This window comes from Salmo trutta, chromosome 14 (assembly GCF_901001165.1).
Source record: "Salmo trutta chromosome 14, fSalTru1.1, whole genome shotgun sequence".
Lineage (NCBI taxonomy): Eukaryota > Metazoa > Chordata > Actinopteri > Salmoniformes > Salmonidae > Salmo > Salmo trutta.
In genome coordinates this window covers 25286166-25313759 of record NC_042970.1, presented here as the reverse complement: position 1 = coordinate 25313759, position 27594 = coordinate 25286166, and the positions used below count along the sequence as shown (strand labels likewise).

Genomic DNA, 27594 nt, shown 5'->3' with positions numbered 1-27594 from the left:
TGCTGGAGCCCCATTCCCACCAGGCTGTGGATCCCTGAACAGACATGGACGTAAACACGATAGAGATAAAAAAGGTTGAGGCTTAGTGCCTCCTGCAGCTCAGAATACTCAATGACCTGATTTCTCTTGTATGGTTTCCGGCGTGGAAGCACAGTGATCCATGCAGCCAGCCGGCTGGACATGAGGGGCTACAGTCGCCAGGAGCAGAGAATTTCACTGCACTATCAGCAGAACATGGGCCCGGAGGAGGGAGGAAAGGAAAGGGGAGGAGAGGAGATATGATCATAGAGTAGACTATCAGTTAAGAGGGAGATGTTTTAAAGGAGGATTCTAACAGACAGTCGAGGAATGGGTTAGGAGAGTTGTCAAATGCCATCACAGTAAAGAAGCTACATACAACCCTTTCCAAGAGGAGGTAGAACCAGATACAGCACATCACATAAAACATAGAAGATAAACCATGGAACCTTGGTGACAAATGCATACAGTGATAGGAACTATTGCAGATCCACTATCCATAATAAATCATTTTATAGTCAACACTGTACATCTTCTTGACTGAGCTTACATTCAAATTGAAAGGCCAAATATTCTATGCGATAATGCAAAAGTCTACCTCGTCTTAAAAACAGAAGAGGAAAATGTAGGCCTAACACTCAATGAAGAAGTTGCTTCAACTCTTTCACTTTTGTCCTGGGTAATGGAAAAGTTTGTAGAGGGTTAAAAACCCCAACAAGACTTTAATAAATCAATGTCTCTTGTTGCTGATGCATGTTTTATTTCTGGCTATGACGGAGAAACTTAACTCGTCAGCAACACAAACTTGGGAAAGAAGGATGTCTTTTGAACCTAGTATCTATATTCCAGAATGAGAACGTATTTTACGTCCTGAAACAACACATCGACAGATTCCAGATTATGAACACATTTCTTAAAGCATCAGTGCTTCTCTTCTATTCCTGATAACACAGTGAAATGTTCTCTGTCCTTACAAATCAAATCAAAAATCGAAATAGGCTAGAATCAATCCTCCTTTTATTGGCTCAATAATGGAATTATACAGAATATAAAGTCGAGACAAATTGTAGAAATATGGCAAATTGTCAAGTCAAAACTGCAAGCTAACAATAAGATAGCATTGATTTTGCTCCCCAAGGCCAAACCTATTTTATGAGAATTATTTTAACCTCCAAAACTATGTGAAGCTAACTCTCAGTTGGATAACATAATTGTTCAGACAGGCAAATCACATCACAGTATTTTGTGAACAGAATAAGCGCTCATCCTGAAAAAAATGTCATTTGATTTTTTATGATGTTAGAAAACACAGGTAATGGGTTCCAGTTCCACAATGCCGGTGATCAATGAGTATACATATCATCCCTTATTGATGTTAAATCCTCTTCAATCAGTGTAGATGAAGGGGAGGAGACAGCTTAACGATGGATTTTTAAGCCTTGAGACAATTGAGACATGGATTGTTTATGTGTGCCATTCAGAGAGTGAACGGACAAGACAAAAGATTTAAGTGCCTTTGAAAGGGTTATGGTATTAACTGCCACGTGCACCGGTTTGTGTCAATAAATGCAACGCTGCTGGGTTTTTCACACTCAACAGTTTCTTGTGTGTATCAACAATGGTCCACCACCCAAAGGACATCTAGCCAACTTGACACAACTATGGGACGCATTGGAGTCAACATGGGTCAGCATCCCTGTGGAATGCCTTCGACACCTTGTAGAGTCCATACCTCGATGTATTGAGGCTGTTCTGAGGGCAAAAGGCGGGGGGGGGTGAAACTCAATATTAGTAAGGTGTTCATAATGTTTGGTATACTCAGTGTACATTACCCTGTAGGCCTACTCAACCTTTTGGATATATAGGCTAGCATGCCAAAGCTTGGGGGTGGCATTGGCTCAAAGCATTCTTCCATCGTTGTGGCATTTAATGTGATCACATCAAAGACAGGGCTGTGTAGAAAGGCTGTCTGAAATTGGAAGAGATCATTTCAGACATTAAGAGCTCACTAATTGAGAAGGAGCTATATCAATGTACAGGGGTGTCATTGATTATTAGAGCGGGCATGACGTATGTGAGGATGGAGGAGGGGTGGTCAAGAGTGGGCCTGGGCACCTGGAAGTTGGAGAATTTCGCATTTTTTAGCTTTTTCCTGCAAGCTTTTTACTGCGTAATCATTATGAATTATTCTATTCTACACATTCCAGAGGGGGTCATTCTGACTGTTGTAAATCACACATCTCAATATCCTACACTAAAATGCCTAGGATATTATATCCATATTAAAACACAGTACATTGGATCAAAACACACATCATCAATACATCAATCAATCATCAATCAACATATCATGGCACCATAATTAATACACACATACTGTAGGTATATCATGATATTATCGTAAAGTGCCAGATTATGTATCTTTCTTACTGGTGGTTAAATTGTTTAAGAAACTATGCTTCTCTGCATCTCTGCTAAAATCCAGCTAAAAGATTGAAAGGAATATGTCACGTCCTGACCAGTAAAGGGGTGATTTGTCATTGTGGTATGGTCAGGGCATGGCAGGAGGTTGTTGTTTTGGGGTTGGTTTATTTAGAGGGGATTTGTTCTAGTTTTCATTTTCTATGTTCGTTTTCTATGTGTGGCCGAGTATGGTTTCCAATCAGAGGCAGGTGTCTTTCGTTGTCTCTGATTGGAAGCCATACTTAGGCAGCCCTTTTTTCCTTTGGGTTTGTGGGTGGTTGTTTTCTGTATAGCCTGTGTGCCTTACGGAACTGTTTGGTCATTTGTTTATATTGTTTGAGTGTTCTCTCGAAATAAAGAAGGAAGATGAGCACTACACCCGCTGCGCCTTGGTCTGTCCCTTATGACGCACATGACAGAATGTACGTTTTATTTCAGTACATCTTGTAATTCCTTGCTTTTCTAAACTCTAGCAACCTTGCCAGCAGGCATGCCAGCTAAGATAGATAGACAAGCTACTCTAACTTTATTGATGGCCTGAAATGGCTTGGTAGCTAGTTATGATGTTGGGAGATTGGGAACCTATCTAGCTGGTTAACTAAAGAAATTGATAGGTGGCTAGTATTATAGAGAGAAAAAACATAGTTTTTTTTTTATTCATGAACAATGAATCAATAGGCTACATAGCTTGATCAAATTAATTTATAAACAAACATACCTCCAGCGAGTCCTGCCCATCACCGGCAGCTAAAATCAAATGAAATGCTGTGTGTCACTCTACACTCTCTCCTCCTCCACTGACTATACTGCATTGGAGTATCTAGTGTATCTTTTCTCTGTACACCTTGTAAGGAACCACTTACTAGGGAGGAACTCTTTGCCTGGTCCAGTCAGTGTGTCCCCTTCCACAAAATACAGCTGACAGATTTTATTATAAACAATTATGTAAAAAAGTGGTCTTAAAATTTTTTCGAAATTAATTTAACATCTGAAAAATAAAAAATGAACTGGATATATCATGTGCCCTTGTGCCCCCTATTGGCATGACGCCAATGTCAATGTACATGCTACGATTGGAGAAGATGGTGCTGATTGCAAAGACCTAAACTCAGCAACAACAAAAAACGTCCCTTTTTCAGGACCCTGTCATTCAAAGATAATTTGTAAAAATCCAAATAATTTCAGATCTTCATTGTAAAGGGTTTAAACACTGTTTCCCATGCTTGTTCAATGAACCATAAACAATTAATGAACATGCACCTGTGGAACGGTCGTTAAGACACTAACAGCTTACAGACGGTAGGCAATTAAGGTCACCATTATGAAAACTTAGGACACTAAAGAGGCCTTTCTACTGACTCTGAATAACACAGAAAGAAAGATGCGGTGTGTCACAGCATCATCGGACTGAGCTTGTTGTCATTTCCTCCTCCCTCATATGGTACTTACTGCAGGCTCATCCTGACATGACGCTCCAGCATGACAATGCCACCAGCCATACTGCTCGTTCTGTACGTGATTTCCTGCAAGACAGGAATGTCAGTGTTCTGCCATGGCCAACAAAGAGCACGGATCTCAATCCCATTGAGCACGTCTGGGACCTGCTGGATCGGAGGGTGAGGGCTAGGGCCATTCCCCCCAGAAATGATTGGGGAACTTGCAGGTGCCTTGGTGGGAGAGTGGGGTAACATCTCACAGCAAGAACTGGCAAATCTGGTGCAGTCCATGACGAGGAGATGCACTGCAGTACTTAATGCAGCTGGTGGCCACACCAGATACAGACTGTTACTTTTGATTTTGACCCCCCTTGTTCAGGGACACATTATTCCATTTATGTTAGTCACATGTCTGTGGAACTTGTTCAGTTTATGTCTCAGTTATTGAATCTTGTTATTTTCATACAAATATTTACACATGTTAAGTTTGCTGAAAATAAACGCAGTTGACAGTGAGAGGACGTTTTTTTTTTTGCTGAGTTTATAAACCTTTGTCTCTATTTAGCCTACAATAAAAATATGCCTAGAAAACGGGCAGGGGAGAACATCACCATCCCTTCAGTCTTCCCTCTAAGTGAAGATTTACTGTAGACAGTATATGGTGTGTGTGGTCCATATGGTGTGTGGTTCTGTTGTCTTCAAGCGTGACTAGTGTATTCTCTCCACCACAGTGGTCTGTGACTGTCACAGCAGAAACTCTGATATGAGTGATTCTGGAGAGGCTGGCAATAGAAAAGACAAAGCAATATTCAAGGGGATTCACATAAAAAGGTCTGAGAAATCATTGACCTTCTTGGTGCGACCTCCGATGTCTGTCACATTTGTTTGATCTCCTTGAGAATGCAATGTGAAGAACATATCTGTCATCCACTGACATTTACCTCAATGACAACACAGCTCTCAAACTGTTACCTAGGGGCTATTTCCAGAACTAAGCCATAATACAGTGGTAATCCCGGCCTGTGTGTCTGTTAATGTGTGTTGCTAGATTGAACGATAATGAGAGATCATTGTGCCGTGCTAATCACAGCTCTTTCTTTCCCTCCATTTGCTACCTCGGGAAGAGGGGGGAAAATGTTGCTAATTATGCATTTCAATAGGATTACTAGATCTATGTAATCAACTATTCTGAGTATCTCACTAATGACGAATTTATCCAAAAAGATGTTTAATCAAAGGGTGTGATTTGTGTTGTCAGAGAGATTTGCATGCCTGTGACGGGGGGATTTGAGCTGTAGCAGGGGCCCTAAAGGGCTTGGCAGTGGACATGTTTAACGCTGATATGACAAGATATTATGCAGAATTTTAAGCTTGACCTTCAGCCATGTTCTGCCTGAGCAAAGTTACATGCCACCAATGGACAACATGATTAGGCTGTCCTATCTGTGGCATATAGTAGAAGGCAGACATACACAATTTGTCTTTGATGTTCATTTACACCAAGACTTACTGAGACTTATTCTTTGTAAGTTTGGTTCACTAGATCAAAAAAGGTAGATCACTGGCACTGATTAAAAGGGTAATGATGTGTTAAAGGTAGTAATACTCCAATTAGAGTAATGTTGCTATAAACAGTAAACATCAAAAAGGATACCATGATAAATTGGGGGTCATATTCTACCAATTTGTAAACATCTCCGCTTTAAAAATTATTTAATTTACTGTCCAGTGTAAACTCAGGAAGTTTATATCATTAACGACTGCTGTACTACTATGCTATATGCAGTGCAATGCAAAAGTGATTTACTATATGCCAAGCATACATTCTACAAACAGTATACTGTAATTCTAATAGAAAACATAATCAATTAGAATCTTCATGAGCGCAATTTCAATGTACATAGCTCTGCCTTGTTGAAACATGGTCATTAGAGGCACATTGATAATTTAACTTAGCACATATTACCCAGGCCTGGATGGCACATGCAACGCTAATAGGTCATTTGCCTCATGTTCTTGAGTAAACTTCTCATAGCTGGTCTTGGGTCTAGGAGCCCTGTTCTCCTTCAACTATGCCACTGCAGTTCAGTGTTGTTTACCAGAGCTAATTAAGCAAAATCAAATAATATTCTATTACCCAATAACTGGATCATGTTCTGTAAAAGGTAAGGCACTTTACGGAACATATAGTTCAGACTCTTGGACAGCCTTGTTAATTTACCCAGAAAAACCATTGCCGGGAAGCTCCATCAATAACCACGCTAGGTAGGGAAACACTGCAGGCCTGACGGCAACATAAAACACATTTCTCCCTCAAATATCTCACCAGACTGTCCATCTCATCGACTGGAAGTGACACCTGCTTTCTCATTACCCAACATTATTGAAAAAGCCAAGATGTTCTTTCCAGAGTAACGGTGTCACCTGTATGTCAAGTGACATATGCACCGCAGCACGTCATCTCTCATGGTGTTTGTGTGTGTTCGTGTCCATGTGTGTTTTTGAGTGTGTGTTGCCAGGGTTTCCATTAGGAAAAGTTGCCGCCGGATAACGTGACCTGGAAGATTTTAATTTACCAGCCATTCGAGAAATTTCCAGGACCTACAGTACCAGTCAAAATGTTTTGGTGCTATTTTCTACATTGTAGAATAATAGCAAAAACATCAAAACTATGAAATAACACATGTGGAATCATGTAGTAACCAAAAAAGTGTTCAAATGTATTTTATATTTGAGATTCTTCAAAGTAGCCACACTTTGCCTTGATGACAGCTTTGCAAACTCTTGGAATTCCCTTCAATATTATTCTACAATGTAGAAAATAGTAAAAATAATGAAAAACCCTGGAATGTGTAAGTGTGTCCAAACTTTTGACTGGTACTGTATATGCATTGGGTGCGTAATGCATTAGGCAGCCACCCATGGTTCAACCTCTCGTATCTATGGTTCAACCTCTCTTTCGTATCTTCCGAGATTCCCAAAGATTGGAAAGCTGCCGCGGTCATGGGGTGACACTCTAGACCCAAACTGTTATAGACCTATATCCATCCTGCCCTGCCTTTCTAAAGTCTTCGAAAGCCAAGTTAATAAACAGATCACTGACCATTTCGAATCCCACCGTACCTTCTCCGCTGTGCAATCCAGTTTTCGAGCTGGTCACGGATGCACCTCAGCCACGCTCAAAGTACTAAACGATATCATAACCGCCATCGATAAAAGACAGCTGGCTTCATCGACCTGACCAAGGCTTGACTCTGTCAATCACCGTATTCCTATCGGCAGACTCAATAGCCTTGACTTCTCAAATGACTGCCTCGCCTGGTTCACCAACTATTTCTCAGACAGAGTTCAGTGTGTAAAATCGGAGGGCCTGTTGTCCGGACCTCTGGCAGTCTCTATGGGGGTACCACAGGGTTCAATTCTCAGGCCGACTCTTCTCTCTGTATATATCAACGATGTCGCTCTTGCTGCTGGTGATTCCTTGGTCCACCTCTACGCAGACGACACCATTCTGTATACATCTGGCCCTTCTTTGGACACTGTTAACTAACCTCCAAACGATATTCAATGCCATACAACACTCCTTCCGTGGCCTCCAACTGCTCTTAAACGCTAGTAAAACCAAATGCATGCTCTTCAACCGATCGCTGCCCGCACCCGTCCGCCCGACTAGCATCACTACTCTGGACGGTTCTGACTTAGAATATGTGGACAACTACAAATACCTAGGTGTCTGGCTAGACTGTAAACTCTCCTTCCAGACTCATATTAAACATCTCCAATCCAAAATTAAATCTAGAATCAGCTTCCTATTTCGCAACAAAGCCTCCTTCACTCACGCCGCCAAACATACCCTCGTAAAACTGACTATCCCACCGATCCTCGACTTCGGCGATGTCATTTACAAAATAGCTTCCAATACTCTACTCAGCAAACTGGATGCAGTCTATCAAAGTGCCATCCGTTTTGTCACCAAAGCCCCTTATACCACCCACCACTGCGATCTGTATGCTCTAGTCGGCTGGCCCTCACTACATATCCATCGCCAGACCCACTAGCTACAGGTCATCTATAAGTCTCTGCTAGGTAAAGATCCGCCTTACCTCAGCTCACTGGTCACGACAACAACACCCACCCGTAGCACACGCTCCAGCAGGTATCTCACTGGTCATCCCCAAAGCCAACACCTCGTTTGGCCGCCTTTCCTTCCAGTTCTCTGCTGCCAATGACTGGAACGAATTGCAAAAATCGCTGAAGCTGGAGACTTATATTTCCCTCACTAACTTTAAACGTCAGCTACCTGAGCAGCTAACCGATCGCTGCAGCTGTACATAGCCCATCTGTAAATAGCCCACCCAATCTACCTACCTCATCCCCATATTGTTTTTATTTACTTTTCTGCTCTTTTGCACACCAGTATTTCTACTTGCACATCACCATCTGATCATCTGTCACTCCAGTGTTAATTTGCTAAATTGTAATTACTTCGCTACTATGGCCTATTTATTGCCTTACCACCTCACGCCATTTGCACACACTGTATATAGACTTTCTTTCTTTTTCTATTATGTTATTGACTGCACGCTTGTTTATTCCATGTGTAACTCTGTGTTGTTGTTTGTGTCGCACTGCTTTGCTTTATCTTGGCCAGGTCGCAGTTGTAAATGAGAACTTGTTCTCAACTAGCTTACATGGTTAAATAAAGGTGAAAAAATTAAAAATAAAAGAAAAATGTTGCTCAGAATGACAGCAATCAAATTTAGATGATGGTAATTCATCTTAACAGAACATGCAACTCCTGTAATGAAGCAGCCAATAAAACGTTGTTTTCAAACATTTGCCAAAATGCAATTTGCGGAAAACACAATTCTGTACAGCACACCTGATGCGTGTGGTTCCATATGTGACAGAGATGAAAATCTCTGTTAGAAATGTAAAAAGAAGGGGACACTAAAGATGCAACAACTAGGATGGTTTGCTAATATGACTAGGATCGTGCCGTTGGTGTCATGCCTGCTCCTGCACTTCCCCCTTGGCGCTCGAGGGCACCAGGCTGCCCTGCATTACACACTCCTGCCACCATCATTACGCACACCTGCCTTCCCTCGTCACGCGCATCAGCGAATTATTGGACTAACCTGGAGTCAATCACCTGTTTATTATTTCCCCTATATTTGTCAGTTCCCCAGCTCTGTTCCCCGCTGCTGCAGCTCACTGCACCTGTACATTGCCCATCTGTAAACAGCCCATCTATCTACCTCATCCCCGTACTGTAATTATTTATCTTGCTCCTTTGCACCCCAGTATCTCTACTTGCACATTCATCTTCTGCACATCTACCATTCCAGTGTTTAATTGCTATATTGTAATTACTTCACCACAATGGCCTATTTGTTGCCTTAACTCCCTTATCTTACCTCATTTGCACTCACTGTCTATAGACTTGTGAGATGCAACGGTACACAGCATGTTGTCGAACGGTTCGGTACGCCCCCTACGGTTCAATACGCACACGTGAACCGCGAAATTACGATATGCCTGTCATTTTCCTATAATTTCCGAAACTTGCTTATTGCGCTGCAGACTACACGCACCTTGTACATTCAGATCCACAGGACCAGATGCGCAGTTTGTGAACAGGCTTGGCAGGCAACTGCTTGGGGCACAAGGCCGTTAGGGGTGTCCTGAGGGCTGACAAACTTTACTCCACAGCAATGTCTCAAAATGTGGCAACCGCAGTGACCACAACCCCCTCCCCCTTAAACAACCAATGGACGATTTGCAATGACATCTCAGTAGGAAACCTCCCTAAAGGGGACCCATGAAGAGATGGGAAACTAAAAACAAATATTCTCCCAGCTCCAACGTGACAATGGCGAGTGCTAGCGAGACAGAGAGAAGCAAATTTGAAGAGGCACCCTCGTTTTTCAAATCTGCTGTGTGGGAACATTTTGGATTCAGCGTTCAATACGATGACGAGGGTAAGAAGACCGTAAACAAACAAAGTACAGTCTGCAAGCATTGCTTTGCCACTGTCGGCTACTCGAGTGGAAACACTTCTAATATGATTTGTCATTTACGTCGCCATCACCTGGCCGTATCCCATGCAGGTGGAGCTGGAGCAAAGAGAGTCCACTCGTTAGTGAAAACACAACAATCTTTCGCTGCTGCCTTCCAACAACAATTTGCGACAAATTCAGAAAAACATAAAGAAATAACGAAAGCAGTGGGAGTATTCATAGCCAAAGATTTGCAGCCCAATTCGGTGGATACTGACTCAGGATTTCGTCACCTGATGAAAATTATTTAACAGTGTTACAATGTCCCCTCCCGCATACATTTCAGCAGCAAAGTAATTCCCAAACTCTATGAAACATCACGGAGAGAAATTGAAAACTAATTGACACAGACAACCTATCTAGCTCTCTCCACTGATAGTTGGACCTCCAGAGCAACTCAAAGCTACCTCACTACTTCACTATGTACTGGTCTGGGAGATGAAGAGCTACGTGTTGCAAACTCATCCCCTGTATGAGAGTCATACAAGCTCACACTTTTGTTAAATATGAAGATAGCGAAATCGTACCGTGGCCCACAAACCGTGATACATACCGAACCGTGGGCCCACTGTACCGTTGCATCCCTAGTGGACACCCCTTCAGATTAGTGGATTCGGGTATTTCAGCCACACCCGTTGTTGAAAGGTGTATACAATTGAGCACAGAGACATGCAATCTCCATCGATACACAATGGCAGTAGAATGGCCTTACTGAAGAGCTCAGTGACTTTCAACATGGCACCGTCATAGGATGCCACTTTTCCAACAAGTCAGTCAAATTTCGATCCAAATTTCGATCCTGCTAGAACTTGCCCGGTCAACTGCTGTTATTGTGAAGTGGAAATGTCTAGGAGCAACAACGGCTCAGCAACAAAGTGGTAAGGTCACAAAAGCTCACAGAACGGGACCGTCGAGTTCTGAAGCGCGAAGCGTGTAAAAATCTTTGGTCCTCGGTTGCAACACTCACTACCGAGTTCTAAACAGCCTGGGAGCTTCATAAAATGGGAGCTTCATAAAATGGGTTTCTATGGCCAAGCAGCCGCATACAAGCCTAAGATCATCATGTGCAATGGCAAGCGTCAACTGGAGTGGTGTAAAGCTCGCCGCCATTGGACTCTGGAGCAGTGCCAACTGTAAAGTTTGGTGGAGGAGGAATAATGGTCTGAGGCTGTTTTTCATGGTTTTTCAAGGCGGTGACCCGATCCTGTAGGTTCATGCTCTACAACATTCGCAGAGTACGACCCTGCCTCACACAGGAAGCGGCGCAGGTCCTAGTCCAGGCACTTGTCATCTCCCTTCTGGATTACTGCAACTCGCTGTTGGCTGGGCTCCCTGCCTGTGCCATTAAACCCCTACAACTCATCCAGAACGCCGCAGCCCGTCTGGTGTTCAACCTTCCCAAGTTCTCTCACGTCACCCCGCTCCTCCGCTCTCTCCACTGGCTTCCAGTTGAAGCTCGCATCCGCTACAAGTCCATGGTGCTTGCCTACGGAGCTGTGAGGGGAACGGCACCTCCGTACCTTCAGGCTCTGATCAGGCCCTACACCCAAACAAGGGCACTGCGTTCATCCACCTCTGGCCTGCTCGCCTCCCTACCTCTGAGGAAGCACAGCTCCCGCTCAGCCCAGTCAAAACTGTTCGCTGCTCTGGCACCCCAATGGTGGAACAAGCTCCCTCACGACGCCAGGACAGCGGAGTCAATCACCACCTTCCGGAGACACCTGAAACCCCACCTCTTTAAGGAATACCTGGGATAGGATAAAGTAATCCTTCTACCCCCCCCCCCCCCCCAAAAGATTTAGATGCACTATTGTAAAGTGGTTTTTCCACTGGATATCTTAAGGTGAATGCACCAATTTGTAAGTCGATCTGGATAAGAGCGTCTGCTAAATGACTTAAATGTAAATGTAATGGTTCGGTCTAGGCCCATTTGTTCCAGTGAAGGGAAATCTTAACGCTACAGCATACAATTACATTCTAGATAATTCTGTGCTTCCAACTTTGCAGCAACAGTTTGGAGAAGGCCCTTTCCTGTTTCATTATGACAATGACTCCATGCACAAAGTGAGGTCCATACAGAAATGGTTTGTCGAGATCTGTCTGGAAGAACTTGACAAGCCAGCAACGAGCCCTGACCTCAACCCCATAGAACACCTTTGGGATGAATTGGAACGCTGACTGCAAGCCAGGCCTAATAGCCCAACATCAGTGTCCGATGTCACTAATGCTCTTGTGGCTGAATGGAAGCACGTCCCTGCAGCAATGTTCCATCATCTAGTGGAAAGCCTTCCCAGAAGAGTGGAGGCTGTTATAGCAGCAAAGGGGGGAATGAGATGTTCGACGAGCAGGTGTCCACATACTTTTGGTCATGTAGTGTAGCTACTAGAACTAATGCATTAGTAAACCCGCTACAATCATGAAGAACAGTGTACAGCAAGCAGTTTAGCAGTTACACCGGCAGGCCCCAGTGGCAATAAATTAATAAAACCAAAAGCTTACCTTGACTTGGAAGAGTTCCAGTGTTGGATAGCCATAGCCAGCTAGCTAACATAGCATACCTCTCTGTTTGTATCGGGTGTTTGAGTAGGCTAATCTAGCTAGCTGCATTTGCTAGCTAAGTAAGTGAAAGTGAGCATTTCGTGCAATTCTACACATTTTGCAATGACTTATGCCATGTTAATATGATATCTGAGTGAGAGTGACTAACAAAATCAACAGTGGGCCACTGGAGAGACAGAGACAGAGAGGGAGAGAAAAAGGAAAGAGATAGGAGTTTATATATGTCCGTTGGGTTTTCCCACAGACTTTAATGCATACCGTGTAAACACACAGGGATTGTCCTTTTGCACAAGAGACCCTACATCCCAGCATTCCCTGGAAAGATATCCCATAATATCCCTGGGACTGACAGACAACAATTTAATGTTTCAGATATCAGCCAAGTGCTCTAAGTACTATTTACCTCTCCACACCACAACATGTACAGATATGAATGCAAAGAATAGCGCTTTGATCTAAGCCCTCACACAGCCTACAAAACACATCTAACAGTAGAGCTATGTGCCAATGCATATTCAACAACACGGACCCACTGTGGCTGTAGATTCACCAATAGCCATAAAGACAGCGACTCAAATACACATGCATAAAGACAGTAGTATGGCACCAAACACACACACACACACGCACACATACAGACACACACTTTAGGAAACAAAAAGTGCCCTTTAACACTGGAGTGATAATCAGTGTCTACTCAGTGAATTTGCTTTCTGGCATTATTATAATGTTCCCTGTAGGACAAAAAAGTGTATGATTAAATAATGCTAATGTATCCTCATGGCCTGAGAACCTGAGAACATTTTTCCCTTTCTTTAGACTTAAGGATTATACAGCAATGCCCTATAATGCGGTGAAAAATCTCCCCAAGTCCAAAGTTAATCTAAACACAGAGAAGTTATGCAATGCAGAACAGCACTTGAGGAACTCAAGCACAAAGCCAAGGACTGATTATTATACCAAAAAGAGAATAAGCACATTATTCAAGCAAATCAGCGATGGAAATCATGCAAATGAATGCAAGGTTTTCATTTGCTGGTTGAAAACGATGATTAATAGAAAAAAATATTGCGTTTTTCACCCAAAGAGAGAGGAGAGTGGATGCAAAGCAAGAGCTGACAAAGATTCATGAACCCTCTGATCCCACTCTGCCTATATCCATTATGAGGTAAACATATGTTTAAAAGTTATGTCGTGACACACAACTAAACTTTATACCATCTAAAAAATCCCATTGTCCACATATTGCGGGACACTGTTTTCTTTTTTATTCCTTCTGTTTTTGTGGTAAACAGCTGTTTACTTGGCCTATTGTTGAGGTCACACCCACCTTACTAAAGAGACAAACTGTTGAACTGCTAAATTGAGCACAGAATGTTCTAGTGAGGTGAGACAGCGAGAGAGAGAGAGCTGTGACCTACCTGTGTCCAGACTAAGGTTCAGGATGGTTCAGTCGTTTCCTCTCCTTCAGCCCCAGTTAACAAGCAGCGTCCCTGTTAGGGCCTGTTAAAGTGATAATTGAAGGATACGTCCAGGCACCACAGGCTTCCTGTTGACCAGGGCGAAGGACAACTCAGTTTGTAGAAACACTGCTGAGGCCTTGATGACGTGCTGTCCAAAACGGAATGTAGACATGGTGATGACTGCAGACCTGAAAGAGGGAAGAAGTGTTCAAATAAGGTGAACTGAGGCAAGACCGCTGCAGGGCTGTCTGTTAGGGTTCACTGGGTGTTCAGCAAATCACACTGCAGAAAGTATCTAAGGACAATACAAAGTACCACTTTCCAAAAAATCAACCGTTCATGAAACAGCTTTCAAGGTACAGAAGTCTGACAAACAAGCATGAAATGTGTGTCATCATCTAAAAATTTCAAACTGGTCTCTTTGTATCGAAAAGTCTCAATCATAACAGAAATGAAAGAATACCCAAGTGTGAGAAACATAGTAATGAGCAATACTGAGATACTAAACCATGCGCTTCACTGGAGCCAATTGCTCATTTTAAAGCTAGTTAAAACAAAAAGGATTGTCACTATTTGCAGCAGTTCGCTTGGTGAAATTGGGTTTGTGAAATGATGAGTCCTCTCATCAGAGTGTGTCACAGATATCAAGAGCACTGCCAAGATGACGTCACATATGACCAAGCCCTCTCTATCGACTGTCACAGATATCCCTGCTGGAAAAATCTATTACTGCAAACATAAAATATTTGAAAGTTATCTGTCTATGTTTCTGTAAGTACCACACTAGAATAATTGTTCTTCATCTATACAGGAATCCAGGTTTCAATTAGCATTGGCCAGCATTGGCCAGCATTCAATTAGACATAGGGGAAAAACACAAAATAATATATACTTTACCATGAAGACTTGCCCTTCCCAACAAAGCAGAGTTAAAAAACTATAATACAAACACAAATAGTAACTGAAGAGGAATAAAACATACAATAATGAAGCTATATGCAGGGAGTACCAGGACCAGATCAATGTGCAGGGGTACGAGGTATTTGAGCTAGATATGAAGAGTTTCACAGACATGTACTTGTTTACAATCTAATCACTTGATGGTTTACTTTCAGAGAGACAAATAATCATGTTATTTTGCAAAATGCAATGTATCCGCCACACTCAGAGAAACAATTAATACTTTTTTATTTTTGTTATTTAACCTTCATTTGACTAGGCAAGTCGGTTAAGAACAAATTCTTATTTTCTCTTTGCTTATTTGAGCTGTTCTTGCCATAATATAGAGTTGGTCTTTTAACAAATTGGGCTATATTCTGTATAACACCCCTACCTTGTCACAACACAACGGATTGGTTCAAACACATTAAGGAAAGAAATTCCACAAATGAACTTTTAACAAGGCACACCTGTTAATTGAAATGCACAACTCATGAAGCTGGTTGAGAGAATGCCAAGAGTGTGCAAAGCTGTCATCAAGGGAAAGGGTGGCTACTTTGAAGAATCTCAAATATAAAATATATTTTGATTTGTTTAACACTTTTTGGGTTATTACATGATTCTATGTGTTATTTCATAGTTTTGATGTCTTCACTCTGTAGAAAATAGCAAAAATAAAGAAAAACCCTGGAATGAGTAGGTGTCCAAACTTTTGACTCGTACTGTATATACTGTATATTATTTTTTATATTGATGTCACAAATGTATCATTTGTACAGTTCTTAATTAAACATGTAGTTAGTTGCTTGTTACATTTGACTCTGTAAAACCTATCAGTACTACTTATATCTCTGAGAGTGTGGTGGATACATTGCAGACTGCAAAATAACATGATTATTATATATTATTCAATACAATAATATGAGATCTGTATGTAAAACATTTCAAGTTTTTGTCATTTAGCACATGCTCCTCTCCAGAGCAACTTGCATTCATCTTAAGATAGCTAGGTGAGACAACCACATATCACAGTTGTAACAGCTGTCTGAAGAGAGAGTAGACCAAGGTGCAGCGGAGTTAGTGTTCATCTTCAGGAATGTATTAATGACGAGAGAACACTATACAAACATAAACAAAAACGACAGCCAAACAGTCCTGTCAGGAAAAACTCTAAACAGAAACAATCCCCCACAAAACCCAAAGGAAAAACAGGCTCCTTATGTGTGACTCCCAATCAGCAACAACGAACTACAGCTGTGCCTGATTGGGAGCCACACACGGCCCAAAACAAAGAAATATAAAAACATAGAATGCCCACCCAATGTAACACCCTGGCCTAACCAAAATAAAGAACAAAAACCCCTCTCTATGGCCAGGGCGTTACAACAGTCAAATATACAGGATATAAACCTTCTATTCCAGCTAAACAACCGATATATAGGATTTTATTTTTAAAAAATCTAAAACCTATTAACTACAAATCTGATAACAGTTATATTATACACGCTCATGAAAGTAGCCATAAGCAATCATTTCTGATGAAAAACTAAAATAAAAAAATTGGTGTATATAGCATTTTGGAAATAAACTCTTCATATGTACATAAATGAAGGGTAAAGTGACTAGGCATGAGGATTGTAATAGTCTTGGTTATAGTTAAATATAAGATACTTTTATTTGTAGGTTCTTTTCAATGTGTGACCACATTTAATAACTTAAATGTCAAGTAACAAAACGACATGCAACTGAATGCTAAGTAGCCATGTTCTCAACTTCCCTTATGCTCTCGCGCAGGTATTCCCAAACTGGGGTATGTTGGGGGTACGCCAAATTCAAATGTGATTCACATTTAAAAAAATGAAAACATAAAATCCAACGGGGCTATACATTTGGGTGAGGTTTTTTTCTCACCTGAGTAGCCCCAATTCACTGCCAAAAATAAAATTAAACCGTCTAGTGTTCAGCGAAATTAGAACACAATGTCAAATACAGGTAGCCTAGTCAAATAATTAACATCCAATCACATTAACTGTTACTCTCTCGCGGGAATTCCATTAATGGTCCGTATATAGCCAAACGTAGCTGCTGCTCATTCCAATTCCTCAAAAATGTATTAATTGTTTAAAAAAGGCCCACCTCCATAGAGACACATACCAGCTCTACTGGTAGTACTGCTACTACCAGCAGTACTACACCTGCATCTGTCGACGACACAAATTGTTCTGTTTCCACGAGCACATCCAATGCTAGCATCAGTATTTCTACATTTCTTGTTAGCCCAGCAAGCATGGACACTGACAGTTGTGAATCTGATGCAGCCGAAGAGCTACTGTCCCCTTACCTGGGAAAGCACCAAACAACGGACAGGGACGTTGGACTATCGAAGAGGCGCAAATATGATGAGAACTACAGTCGTGGCGAAAAGTTTTGAGAATGACACAAATGTTCATTTCCACACAGTTTGCTGCTTCAGTGTCTTTAGATAATTTTGTCAGATGTTACTATGGAATACTGAAGTATAATTACAAGCATTTCATAAGTGTCAAAGGCTTTTATTGACAATTACATGAAGTTGATGCAAAGAGTCAATATTTGCAGTGTTGATCCTTCTTTTTCAAGACCTCTGCAATCCGCCCTGGCATGCTGTCAATTAACTTCTGGGCCACATCCTGACTGATGGCAGCCCATTCTTGCATAATCAATGCTTGGAGTTTGTCAGAATTTGTGGGGTTTTGTTTGTCCACCCGCCTCTTGAGGATTGACCACAAGTTCTCAATGGGATTAAGGTCTGGGGAGTTTCCTGGCCATGGACCCAAAATATCGATGTTTTGTTCCCCGAGCCACTTAGTTATCACTTTTGCCTTATGGCAAGATGCTCCATCATGCTGGAAAAGGAATTGTTCGTCACCAAACTGTTCCTGGATGGTTGGGAGAAGTTGCTCTCGGAGGATGTGTTGGTACCATTTTTACTAGGATTAAATGTCAAAAATTGTGAAAAACATAGTTTAAATGTGTTTGGCTAAGGTGTATGTGAACCTCCGACTTCAACTGTATGTGCATTCCTTCAAGCACACCCTTCTCATTAACCTGTGGTGAATTATTCACAATTTTTGATGAACAAATAAGCTTTTATATGTAAGATGGCTAAATAAAGAGCAAAATTATTGATTATTATTATATTATTATTTGTGCCCTGGTCCTATAAGAGCTCTTTGTCACTTCCCATGAGCCGGGTTGTGACATAAACTCACACTCATTCATTATGTTTAATAAATGTATCGTACAGTGCGTGTGTGGCAGGCTTACAATGATGGCAAAAAAACAATATTTGAGAGTTCACTGACCCTGGTGTTAGAGCGGATACGCAGCTGGAGGTTGAATGTTTGAAGGATTAACCCATTCATCACATCGACCTCTTTAATAAAACATTGCCCAATCGTTTATCAACGGTATGTTTACATTCAAACTCTGTCTACTGTTATTACATAATGTATCTATCAAGGGGACAGTTTACAATCACAACTGAACCTTTACTGTGAGCATAACCCATAAAGTAACTTCTTATCTTCTCAAAACTATACCTGTAACTATGTTAAACACCACAGTTAAACTTAACTGTTCTGTCTTTGGCTAGCCAACAAGCACGCTCATAAACAGAATAAACAACATTCAATGTATCTTTTAACCATTATCTTTTTTTTCCTTCTTTTTTATTTTAGAGAAGTGATCTTTCTTTCAAAGTTTTACAGGTCCAGTCTCCCTACTGGCTTTCTCACTCGTCCTGAACAGAAACAGTTTGTGTCTCCCCTGACTCACCAGACACCTCAGAGGTCATGGGCACATTCTTTGTGATCTGGTCTGGTGTCCTTGTGCTTGGCACTAACTGTAGATGGTGCCTTTTCCTTCTGAACTGCCCTCCTTGGGCAGTTTCCACCCGGTATGACTGTGGGGTGGAGCTGGGGCCTTGAACAACAGCTGGTGTCATCCAGTGTTTTGTCCATCAAGATTCATGAGCACTGTGTCCCCAGGGCTGTGATGGAAGGTTTCTGACTCCATTCATGCGGTCGTAGTAAAACGCTGGCTTCCGTTTTGCAGCAGCGTCTGCCTGTCTGACCTCCTGGTCAGGCCAGTTGGTTTCAGATTCTCTTCCAATGAAGGGAGGGTTGTCCTGATACTTCTCCCCATCAGTGGATCAGCTGAGCTGAAACCTGTCGATGTTGAGGGAGTGGCTCTGTATGTCAGCAGAACGAGCAGAGGGTCTGTCTGCTTGAGCATCCACTTGGCTGTCTGTACAGCTCTCTCCACATGTCCATTACTCTGTGGGAAGTGGGGCCGCTTGTCAAATGTATGAAGTAATACTCCTTACTGAGTTATTTTAGCTCTGTACTTGCCAACTGGGGGCCATTATTGCTAACCATGCTGTTGAACTGGGGGCCATTATCGCGACTGGTTTCCAGTCCTCACCATGCTGTTGAAGTAGGACGCCTCTACTCCGCAGCTGCTGGCATCAGCTAACATTGCTGTTGGCTTCCTGGAATCATAATAAGTTAACACAGGAGCAGTGGTTAGTGAGTGTTTAAGTCTCTGAACCTCCTGTGTGTGTCCCCAGGCCCACTCTACCTTTGTTTTGAGGAGCTCGTAGAGCAGCTGCCCCACAGTAGACAGCTCCGGAATGTATTTCCCCAGATACTGTACCATCCTGAGGAAACGCTTCAGCTCGCATATGGTCTGGGGCTGGGGGAAGTTGCTTATCCCCATGACCTTTTCCAGGTCTGGCCTGATTCTGTTTATGTCAATGATGTGCACCAGGAAGAAAAGCTGGCTTTGTTTGAACTTACACTTGTGGTTATTGAGCTTGAGGCCTGTTGCTTCAACGACTGAGCACGTTTCCCAGGCACTTGTCATGTTTCTGCTCAGAGTTGGCATAGATCAGTACATCGTCCATGTATATAGCCACACCCTCGAGCCATGCACAGTTTCCGTCATTTTCCTTTGAAAAATCTTGGGGGCACTGGTTATCCCAAACAGGAGAAGTTTGAAACAGGGGTGAGTAGTCAGTCAGAAAGTAGTCAACTTGCTACACTCCACATGAAGAAGGATTTGGTAGAACCCACTAGTTGCATCTAGCGAGGTGGACACTTCGGCTCCTGACAGTTTTGACACGATTTCCTTCTTTTCACTACTTTGTTCAGTGGTTTTAGATCGACTGTCATGGTCGTGATAATGGACGGACCAAGGCGCAGCATGTGTTGAGTTCCACATCTTTATTTACAGTGAAAACTTAAACAAAAAACAATAAACATACAACGAATGTGAACTACGTCGTGCTGAATGCACTCACAGAAAACAATATCCCACAAAAGCAGGTGGGAACAGGGACACCTTAAGTATGATCCCCAATTAGAGACAACGATAATCAGCTTCCTCTAATTGGGAACCATACTCAATCCCAAACATAGAAATGAATCGACTAGAACACTCCCTAGTCGCGCCCTGACATACAACACCATAGAGAACCAAGGGCTCTCTATGGTCAGGGCATGACAGTACCCCCCCCCCAAAGGTGCGGACTCCGGCTGCAAAACCTGAAACCAAATGGGGAGGGTAGGGGGGGGTGACTAGTGTCGGTGGCGGCTCCGGTGCGGGTCGTAGCCCCCGCCCAGACCCTGGATCCGGCCATGGCGACGGGCTGAACGCCGTGCCTGGACTGGGCACTGGCGCAGAGGAAGGCTCTTGCCAGGGAGCGGGACTGGACACCGTGCCTGGACTGGGCACCGGCGCAGAGGAAGGCTCCTGCCAGGGAGCGGGACTGGACACCATGCCTGGACTGGGCATCAGCGCAGAGGAAGGCTCCTGCCAGGGAGCGGGACTGGACACCATGCCTGGACTGGGCACCGGCACAGAGGAAGGCTCCTGCCAGGGAGCGGAACTGGACACCGTGCCTGGACTGGGCACCGGCACAGAGGAAGGCTCCGGTCATGGCACCAGCGCAGGAAGCTCCAGGCCGCGGACCGTCACTTGAAGCTCCGGACCTCACTGGAAGCTCCGGGCCGTTGACCGTCGCTGGAAGCTCCGGGCCGTTGACCGTCGCTGGAAGCTCCGGGCCGTTGACCGTCGCTGGAAGCTCCGGGCCGTTGACCGTCGCTGGAAGCTCCGGGCCGTTAACCGTCGCTGGAAGCTCCGGGCCGTTGACCGTCGTTGGAAGCTCTGGACTGTGAACCATCGCTGGAAGCTCTGGACTGTACACATACACTGGAGGCCTGGTGCGTGGAGCCGGCACAGGTGGCACCGGACTGATGACACGCTCTTCAGGTCGAATGTTGTGCAGAACACACCTGCACAACATCTCTATCTCTCCCAACTTCTCCATCGCCTCCCTGACGGTCTCTGGCTCTTCAGGACGAGTGCGGGGAGCTGGCACAGATGGCACCGGACTGGTGTCATGCTCTTCAGCACGCCTGCGCTGCAGCATACTCCTCGCTACCACCTCTTTCCGGTATCTTTCCTTGAATTCCTCCACCGACTCCCAAACGGGCTCTGGCACTCCCCGCTGCTCAGTCGAGCACCCCATGTGCCCCCCCCCCCAAAAAAAACCATCTTGTGGTTTCTGTGGCCGCAGTCCCCGGCTTCGTCGCTGTCCTTCCTGATCTTTCTGCGATTCTCTCCAGGGAAGGGTCTCGCATCCTCCCTGAATTTCCTCCCAGGTGCAACTCATTTTATCCTCCCGAGCACGCTGCTTGGTCCTTGAATAGTGGGATATTCTGTCACGTTCGTGATAATGGACGGACCAAGGCGCAGCGTGTGTTGAGTTCCACATCTTTATTTGCAGTGAAAACTTAAACAAAAAACAATAAACATACAACGAACGTGAACTACGTGGTGCTGAATGCACTCACACAACAATATCCCACAAAAGCAGGTGGGAACAGGGACACCTTAAGTATGATACCCAATTAGAGACAACGATAATCAGCTGCCTCTAATTGGGAACCATACTCAATCCCAAACATAGAAATGAATCGACTAGAACACCCCCTAGTCACGCCCTGACATACAACACCCTAGAGAGCCCTTGGTTCTCAGGGCGTGACATCGACACAGATTGGTATGTTGTCATTTGGCATTAGCAAATAGCACTGGCACCATAGCAGCACACCATTCTGTCGGCTCTATTACTTTTATCGCTATGTCCTCATTTTCCATGCGATTTAGCTCCCTTTTCACTTTAACCATTAGCGGCACTCACCTGTCTGCATGTACTGCGTAAAGCTGGGCATACTCTTTTAAAACCTGTTGGGGATAGGGGGCAGTATTTGCACGGCCGGATAAAAAACGTACCCGATTTAATCTGGTTACTACTCCTGCCCAGTAACTAGAATATGCATATAATTGTTTGATTTGGATAGAAAACACCCTAAAGTTTCTAAAACTGTTTGAATGGTGTCTGTGAGTATAACAGAACTCATTTGGCAGGCCAAAACCTGAGAAGATTCCAAACAGGAAACGCTCTCTCTGACTTTTTCTTGGCCTTCTTGATCATCTCTAACCAAAACAGGGGATCTCTGGCATGACGTGACATTTTCTAACGCTCCCATAGGCTCTCAGAAGGCGCCAGAACGATGAATGGTGGCTTTGCAGGCCCTGGCTGAAAAACAGTAGCGCATTTTGTAAGTGGTCGATCTGAGGACAATGAGACTGGAGGCGCATGCACGAGCCGACACCATGTTTACTTTCTCTCTCTTTGAACGAAAACAACGACTCCCGGTCGGAATATTATCGCTTTTTTACGAGAAAAATAGCATAAAAATTGATTTTAAACAGCGTTTGACATGCTTCGAAGTACGGTAATGGAATATTTTGAAATGTTTTGTCACGAAACGCGTCGGGCGCATCACCCTTCTTTACCCTTCGGATAGTGTCTTGAACGCACGAACAAAATGCCGCTATTTGGATATAACTATGGATTATTTGGAACCAAACCAACATTTGTTATTGAAGTAGAAGTCCTGGGAGTGCATTCTGACGAAGGACAGCAAAGGTAATCAAACTTTTCTAATAGTAAATCGGAGTTTGGTGAGTACCACACTTGGTGGGTGTCAAAATAGCTAGCCTGTGATGGCCGGGCTATCTACTCAGAATATTGCAAAATGTGCTTTCACCGAAAAGCTATTTTAAAATCGGACATAGCGAGTGCATAAAGGAGTTCTGTATCTATAATTCTTAAAATAATTGTTATGTTTTTTGTGAACGTTTATCGTGAGTAATTTAGTAAATTCACCGGAAGTGTTCGGTGGGAATGCTAGTCACATGCTAGTCACATGCTAATGTAAAAAGCTGGTTTTTGATATAAATATGAACTTGATTGAACAAAACATGCATGTATTGTATAACATAATGTCCTAGGATTGTCATCTGATGAAGATCATCAAAGGTTAGTGCTGCATTTAGCTGTGGTTTGGGTTTATGTGACATTATATGCTAGCTTGAAAAATGGGTGTCTGATTATTTCTGGCTGGGTACTCTGCTGACATGATCTAATGTTTTGCTTTCGTTGTAAAGCCTTTTTGAAATCGGACAGTGTGGTTAGATTAACGAGAGTCTTGTCTTTAAAATGCTGTAAAATAGTCATATGTTTAAGAAATTGAAGTAATAGCATTTCTAAGGTATTTGAATATCGCGCCACGGGATTACACTGGCTGTTGAGTAGGTGGGACGCAAGCGTCCCACTGGCCCAGAGAGGTTAAGACTATTTTCACTGGTTCAGTTTTTAGCTTCCCGCAGGACCCGAAAACATCACTGACCTCATTTATGCATTTAACCAGGCCCATATCTACAGCATTTACACGGCTAAGCAGATTCTTAACACCCCCTCCTGGTATCATATACACAAGGAAACTGTACTGTTGTCCCTTGTAACTAGTGTTAGCCTGAAACTGACCTAGACACTTTAACTCGACCCCTGGGCTGCTCAGATGCACTTCAGCGGGGTGCAATTTTCTCCTCAGTGAGAGTTGGTTAAAAGTCTCTTCACTAATAATGCTTGCGTCTGCGCCTATGTCTATTTTAAAGCTTGTAGGGGTGCCCCCTATGTTGAGCAGTGCAGTCCAGTTTTTCTCACTAGCCTCCTTGCTAACTGAGCCCAGAACATGTACTTGATCTATCTCTTCTGTGATGTCACAGATTGTGGTTTGCTTTTACACACACATTCCCAATGTCCTTTCTTATTTTAGTTGTTGCAAGTTCTTTTGAATGCTGAGCATTTTCCCGGTTAGCATGTCTGCTTTTACCACATCTTTCACAGTTCCTTGCATTGTGGCTTGTTTTAGTGCCACCATATCCTTGACTCATGCCCTTTTTCTCCCCATAGCCTGCTCTCGTTCTATCGGAGATGCTGCTAGCTACATACTGTATTAGGCCCTGCTGCGGTTCCCCCATCTGCAAGCTAATCTGCTTAGCAACATCCCCAGACTGCCGCACCTTTTGAATAGCCTGTGCTAACGTCAATGTCGGCATCAACTGTAACTTTTGATTGAATTCTTTGTCTGTGATGCCCACAACTAAACGGTCTCGGATATGTTCTTCCCTTTTAGCACCGAAATCACAGTTCTCAGATAGCTGACAGTTCTCAAGGAGCTCTGATGTACACTACATTCTGCCTTTTCTCTCTCTCTTTGGCTGCATTGGTAAAAAAAAATGTGCGCTCGTTAATGAGATTCCGTTGTGGAATGAAGTAGTTGTCATACTTTCCCAACATTATATCAAAGTTTGTTTCATCCTCCTCCTGAGCGAATTCAAATGAGCTGAGTATTTTCTCTGCCTCGCTGCCCATTCCGTAGATTAGTGAACTGACCTGGACGACTCCATCATCTTTGTCCAGTTTTGTTGCAGTCATGAAACGGCAGAATCTCTGTCTCTACTCTGGCCATTCTGCGGGGCTTTTCGAACTTGAATTGCTTTGGCGGGTTTAACTTTTTAGTCGTCCTCGTTGTTAGATTTGATGGTCGGCTACACAAAGTCTACTTCTGACACCATGTGATGGCCTTGGTTATAGTTAAATATAAGATACTTTTATTTGTAGCTTATTTGTAGGTTATTTTCAATGTGTTAAGTAGTCATGTTCTCAACTGCCCTCATGCTCTAGCACAGTGGTTCCCAACCCTTTTCGGTTACTGTACCACCAACTGAATTTTGCTCTGCCTGGAGTACCCTTAAGTACCGCCTCAAGTGCATTTTATCATTAGGCCAATGTTCTCATGAATCTTCTCAAGTACCCTCTGTGGATAGGCCAAGTACCCTCTGTGGATAGGCCAAGTACCCTCTGTGGATAGGCCAAGTACCCTCTGTGGATAGGCCAAGTACCCTCTGTGGATAGGCCAAGTACCCCAGGGGTCCTAGTACCCCTGGTTGGGAACCACTGTTCTTGCGCATGCACACAAGTAACAATATGAATTAACCCATTAATCACAAGGATAGATAATTATAAGAGTAAAATAATGAACCGAGTAGCAGTAGCATATGATGAGTGTAAAAGTGTGTGTGTGTGTGTGTGTGTGTGTGTGTGTGTGTGTGTGTGTGTGTGTGTGTGTGTGTGTGTGTGTTTGTGTGTGTGCACATAGCAGAGTGCAGAGCGAACAGGTAGCAGAGTGAACAGTCTGTGGCTTGGGTGGCTGAAGTCTTTGGCAATCTTCCTCTGACACCGCCTGATATAGAGGTCCAGGATGGCAGGGAGCTTGGCCCCAATGATTTACTGGACCATCCGCACCACCGTCTGTAGCACTTTGCGGTCAAGGGCGGTGCATTTGCCATACCAAGCTTTGATGCAGCCAGTTAAGATTCACTAGATGGTGCAGCTGTAGAACTTTTTGAGGATCAGAGAGCCCATGTGAAATAATTTCAGCCTCCTGAGGGGGAAGAGGCACTGTAGTGCCCTCTTCACAACTTTGCGGGTGTGTGTGGACCATGTTAAGTCCTTAGTGATGTGTATGCCAAGGAACTTGAAGCTTTTGACCCACTCCACTACAGCCCCATCAATGTGGATGGGGGCGTGCGTTCCCCTCTTTCTACTGTAGTCCACGATCAGCTATTGTTATTGTTGACCTGGAACCACACGAGCAAGTCTCTGACCTCCTCTCTGTAGGCTCCCGTGTCATCACCAAACTTGATGATGGTGTTGAAGTTGTGCGTGGCCATGCAGTCGTGGGTGAACATGGAGTGCTGGAGGGTATTATGCACGCACCCCTGAGGGGCCCTGTATTGAGGGTCAGCATGGCGGATGTGTTGTTGCCTACCCTCACCACCTGGGGCCGGCCTGTCAGGAAGTCCAGGATCCAGATGCAGAGGGAGGTGTTCAGTCCCAGGGACCCGAGCATGTTGATGAGCTTTGAGGGGACTATGGTGTTGAATGTTGAGCTGTAGTCTATAAACAGCATTCTCACATAGAAATGTCCCCTCTTGTCCAGGTGGGAGAGGGCAGTGTGAAGTGCAATTGAGATTGCTGTCTTCTGTGAATCTGTTGGGGAAGCATGCAAATTGGAGTAGGTGTCTGGGTTGATGGTGTTAATGTGTGTCATGACCAGCCATGTAAAGCACTTTATAATTACAGATGTGAGTGCTACAGGGTGATAGTTATTTCGGTATATTACATTGGAGTTCTCAGGAACAGGGAAAATGATGGTCAGCTTGAAACATGTTGGGACTACAGACTGGGACAAGGAGATATTGAAAATGTCATTGAAGACACTTGCCAGCTGGTCTGTGCATGTTCTACGAACGAGCCCTGGTATTCCGTCTGGCCCGGCGGCTTTGCAAGTGTTAACCTGTTTAAAAGTTTTACTCACATTGGCCATGGAGAGTGAGATCACACAGTCATTCCGAACAACAGGGGCTTTCCTCAAAGTGAACATAAAAAGCATTTGTATAGTCACTGTGGGGAAGACGTCGTCTATGCACTTATTGATGAAGCCCGTGACTGATGTGGTAAACTACTCAATATTATCGGATGAGTCCCAGGACATTTACCAGTCTGTACTAGCAAAACAGTCTTGTAGCCTCGTGTTTGCATTATCAGACCATCAGACCACTTCTGTATTGAGCACGTCACTGGTACTTCCTGTTTGGGCTTTTGTTTGTAAACAGGAAGCAGGAGGATAGAGTCATGGTATGATTTGCCGAAAAAGAGGTTGAGGGCCTTGTATGTAGTTCTGTGGGTAGAATAATAGTGGTCTAGAGTTTTAGCATCCCTAGTGGCGCAGGAGACGTGTTGGTAGAAGTGAGGTAGAAATGCAGAAACGCTGCCTCTGGGTGTGTGGTTTCTTGTTTGTTTATGGCCCAATACAGTTTGTTGAGTGACAAAGTGGTGTTGGCTTGTGGAGGGATGTAGACAGCTGTGATAATAATTACAGATAAGAACTCTCTTTGTAGGTAAAAAAGTCTGCAGCTTACCATGAGGTATTCCATATCAGGTGAGCAAAAGCTTGAGATTTCCTTCACACTGGAAGCAGTGCACCAGTTGTTGTTTATGAAGAGGCACACCTCTCCAACTTTGGAATTGTCTGAGGCTGCGGTCATCTGATCGTGCCGCTGCATGGAGAAACCACTGAGCACTATGTTCATAGATTGAGCCAGCCAAGTTTCTGCAAGGTATATAATATTGCTGTT

General features: G+C 43.6%; 1 protein-coding gene across 2 annotated transcripts in view; it reads right to left on the bottom strand.

The window, feature by feature from the left end:
- fhit (fragile histidine triad diadenosine triphosphatase) overlaps positions 1 to 27594 on the bottom strand; it is a 318522-nt gene that overhangs the window by 193229 nt on the left and 97699 nt on the right. For both annotated transcript variants that reach the window (XM_029775001.1, XM_029775002.1), the window contains exon 4: positions 14065 to 14186. In XM_029775001.1, the coding sequence (XP_029630861.1) occupies positions 14065 to 14170 (106 nt within the window). In that variant the 5' untranslated portion in view covers positions 14171 to 14186. The remainder of the gene's footprint in view (positions 1 to 14064; positions 14187 to 27594) is intronic.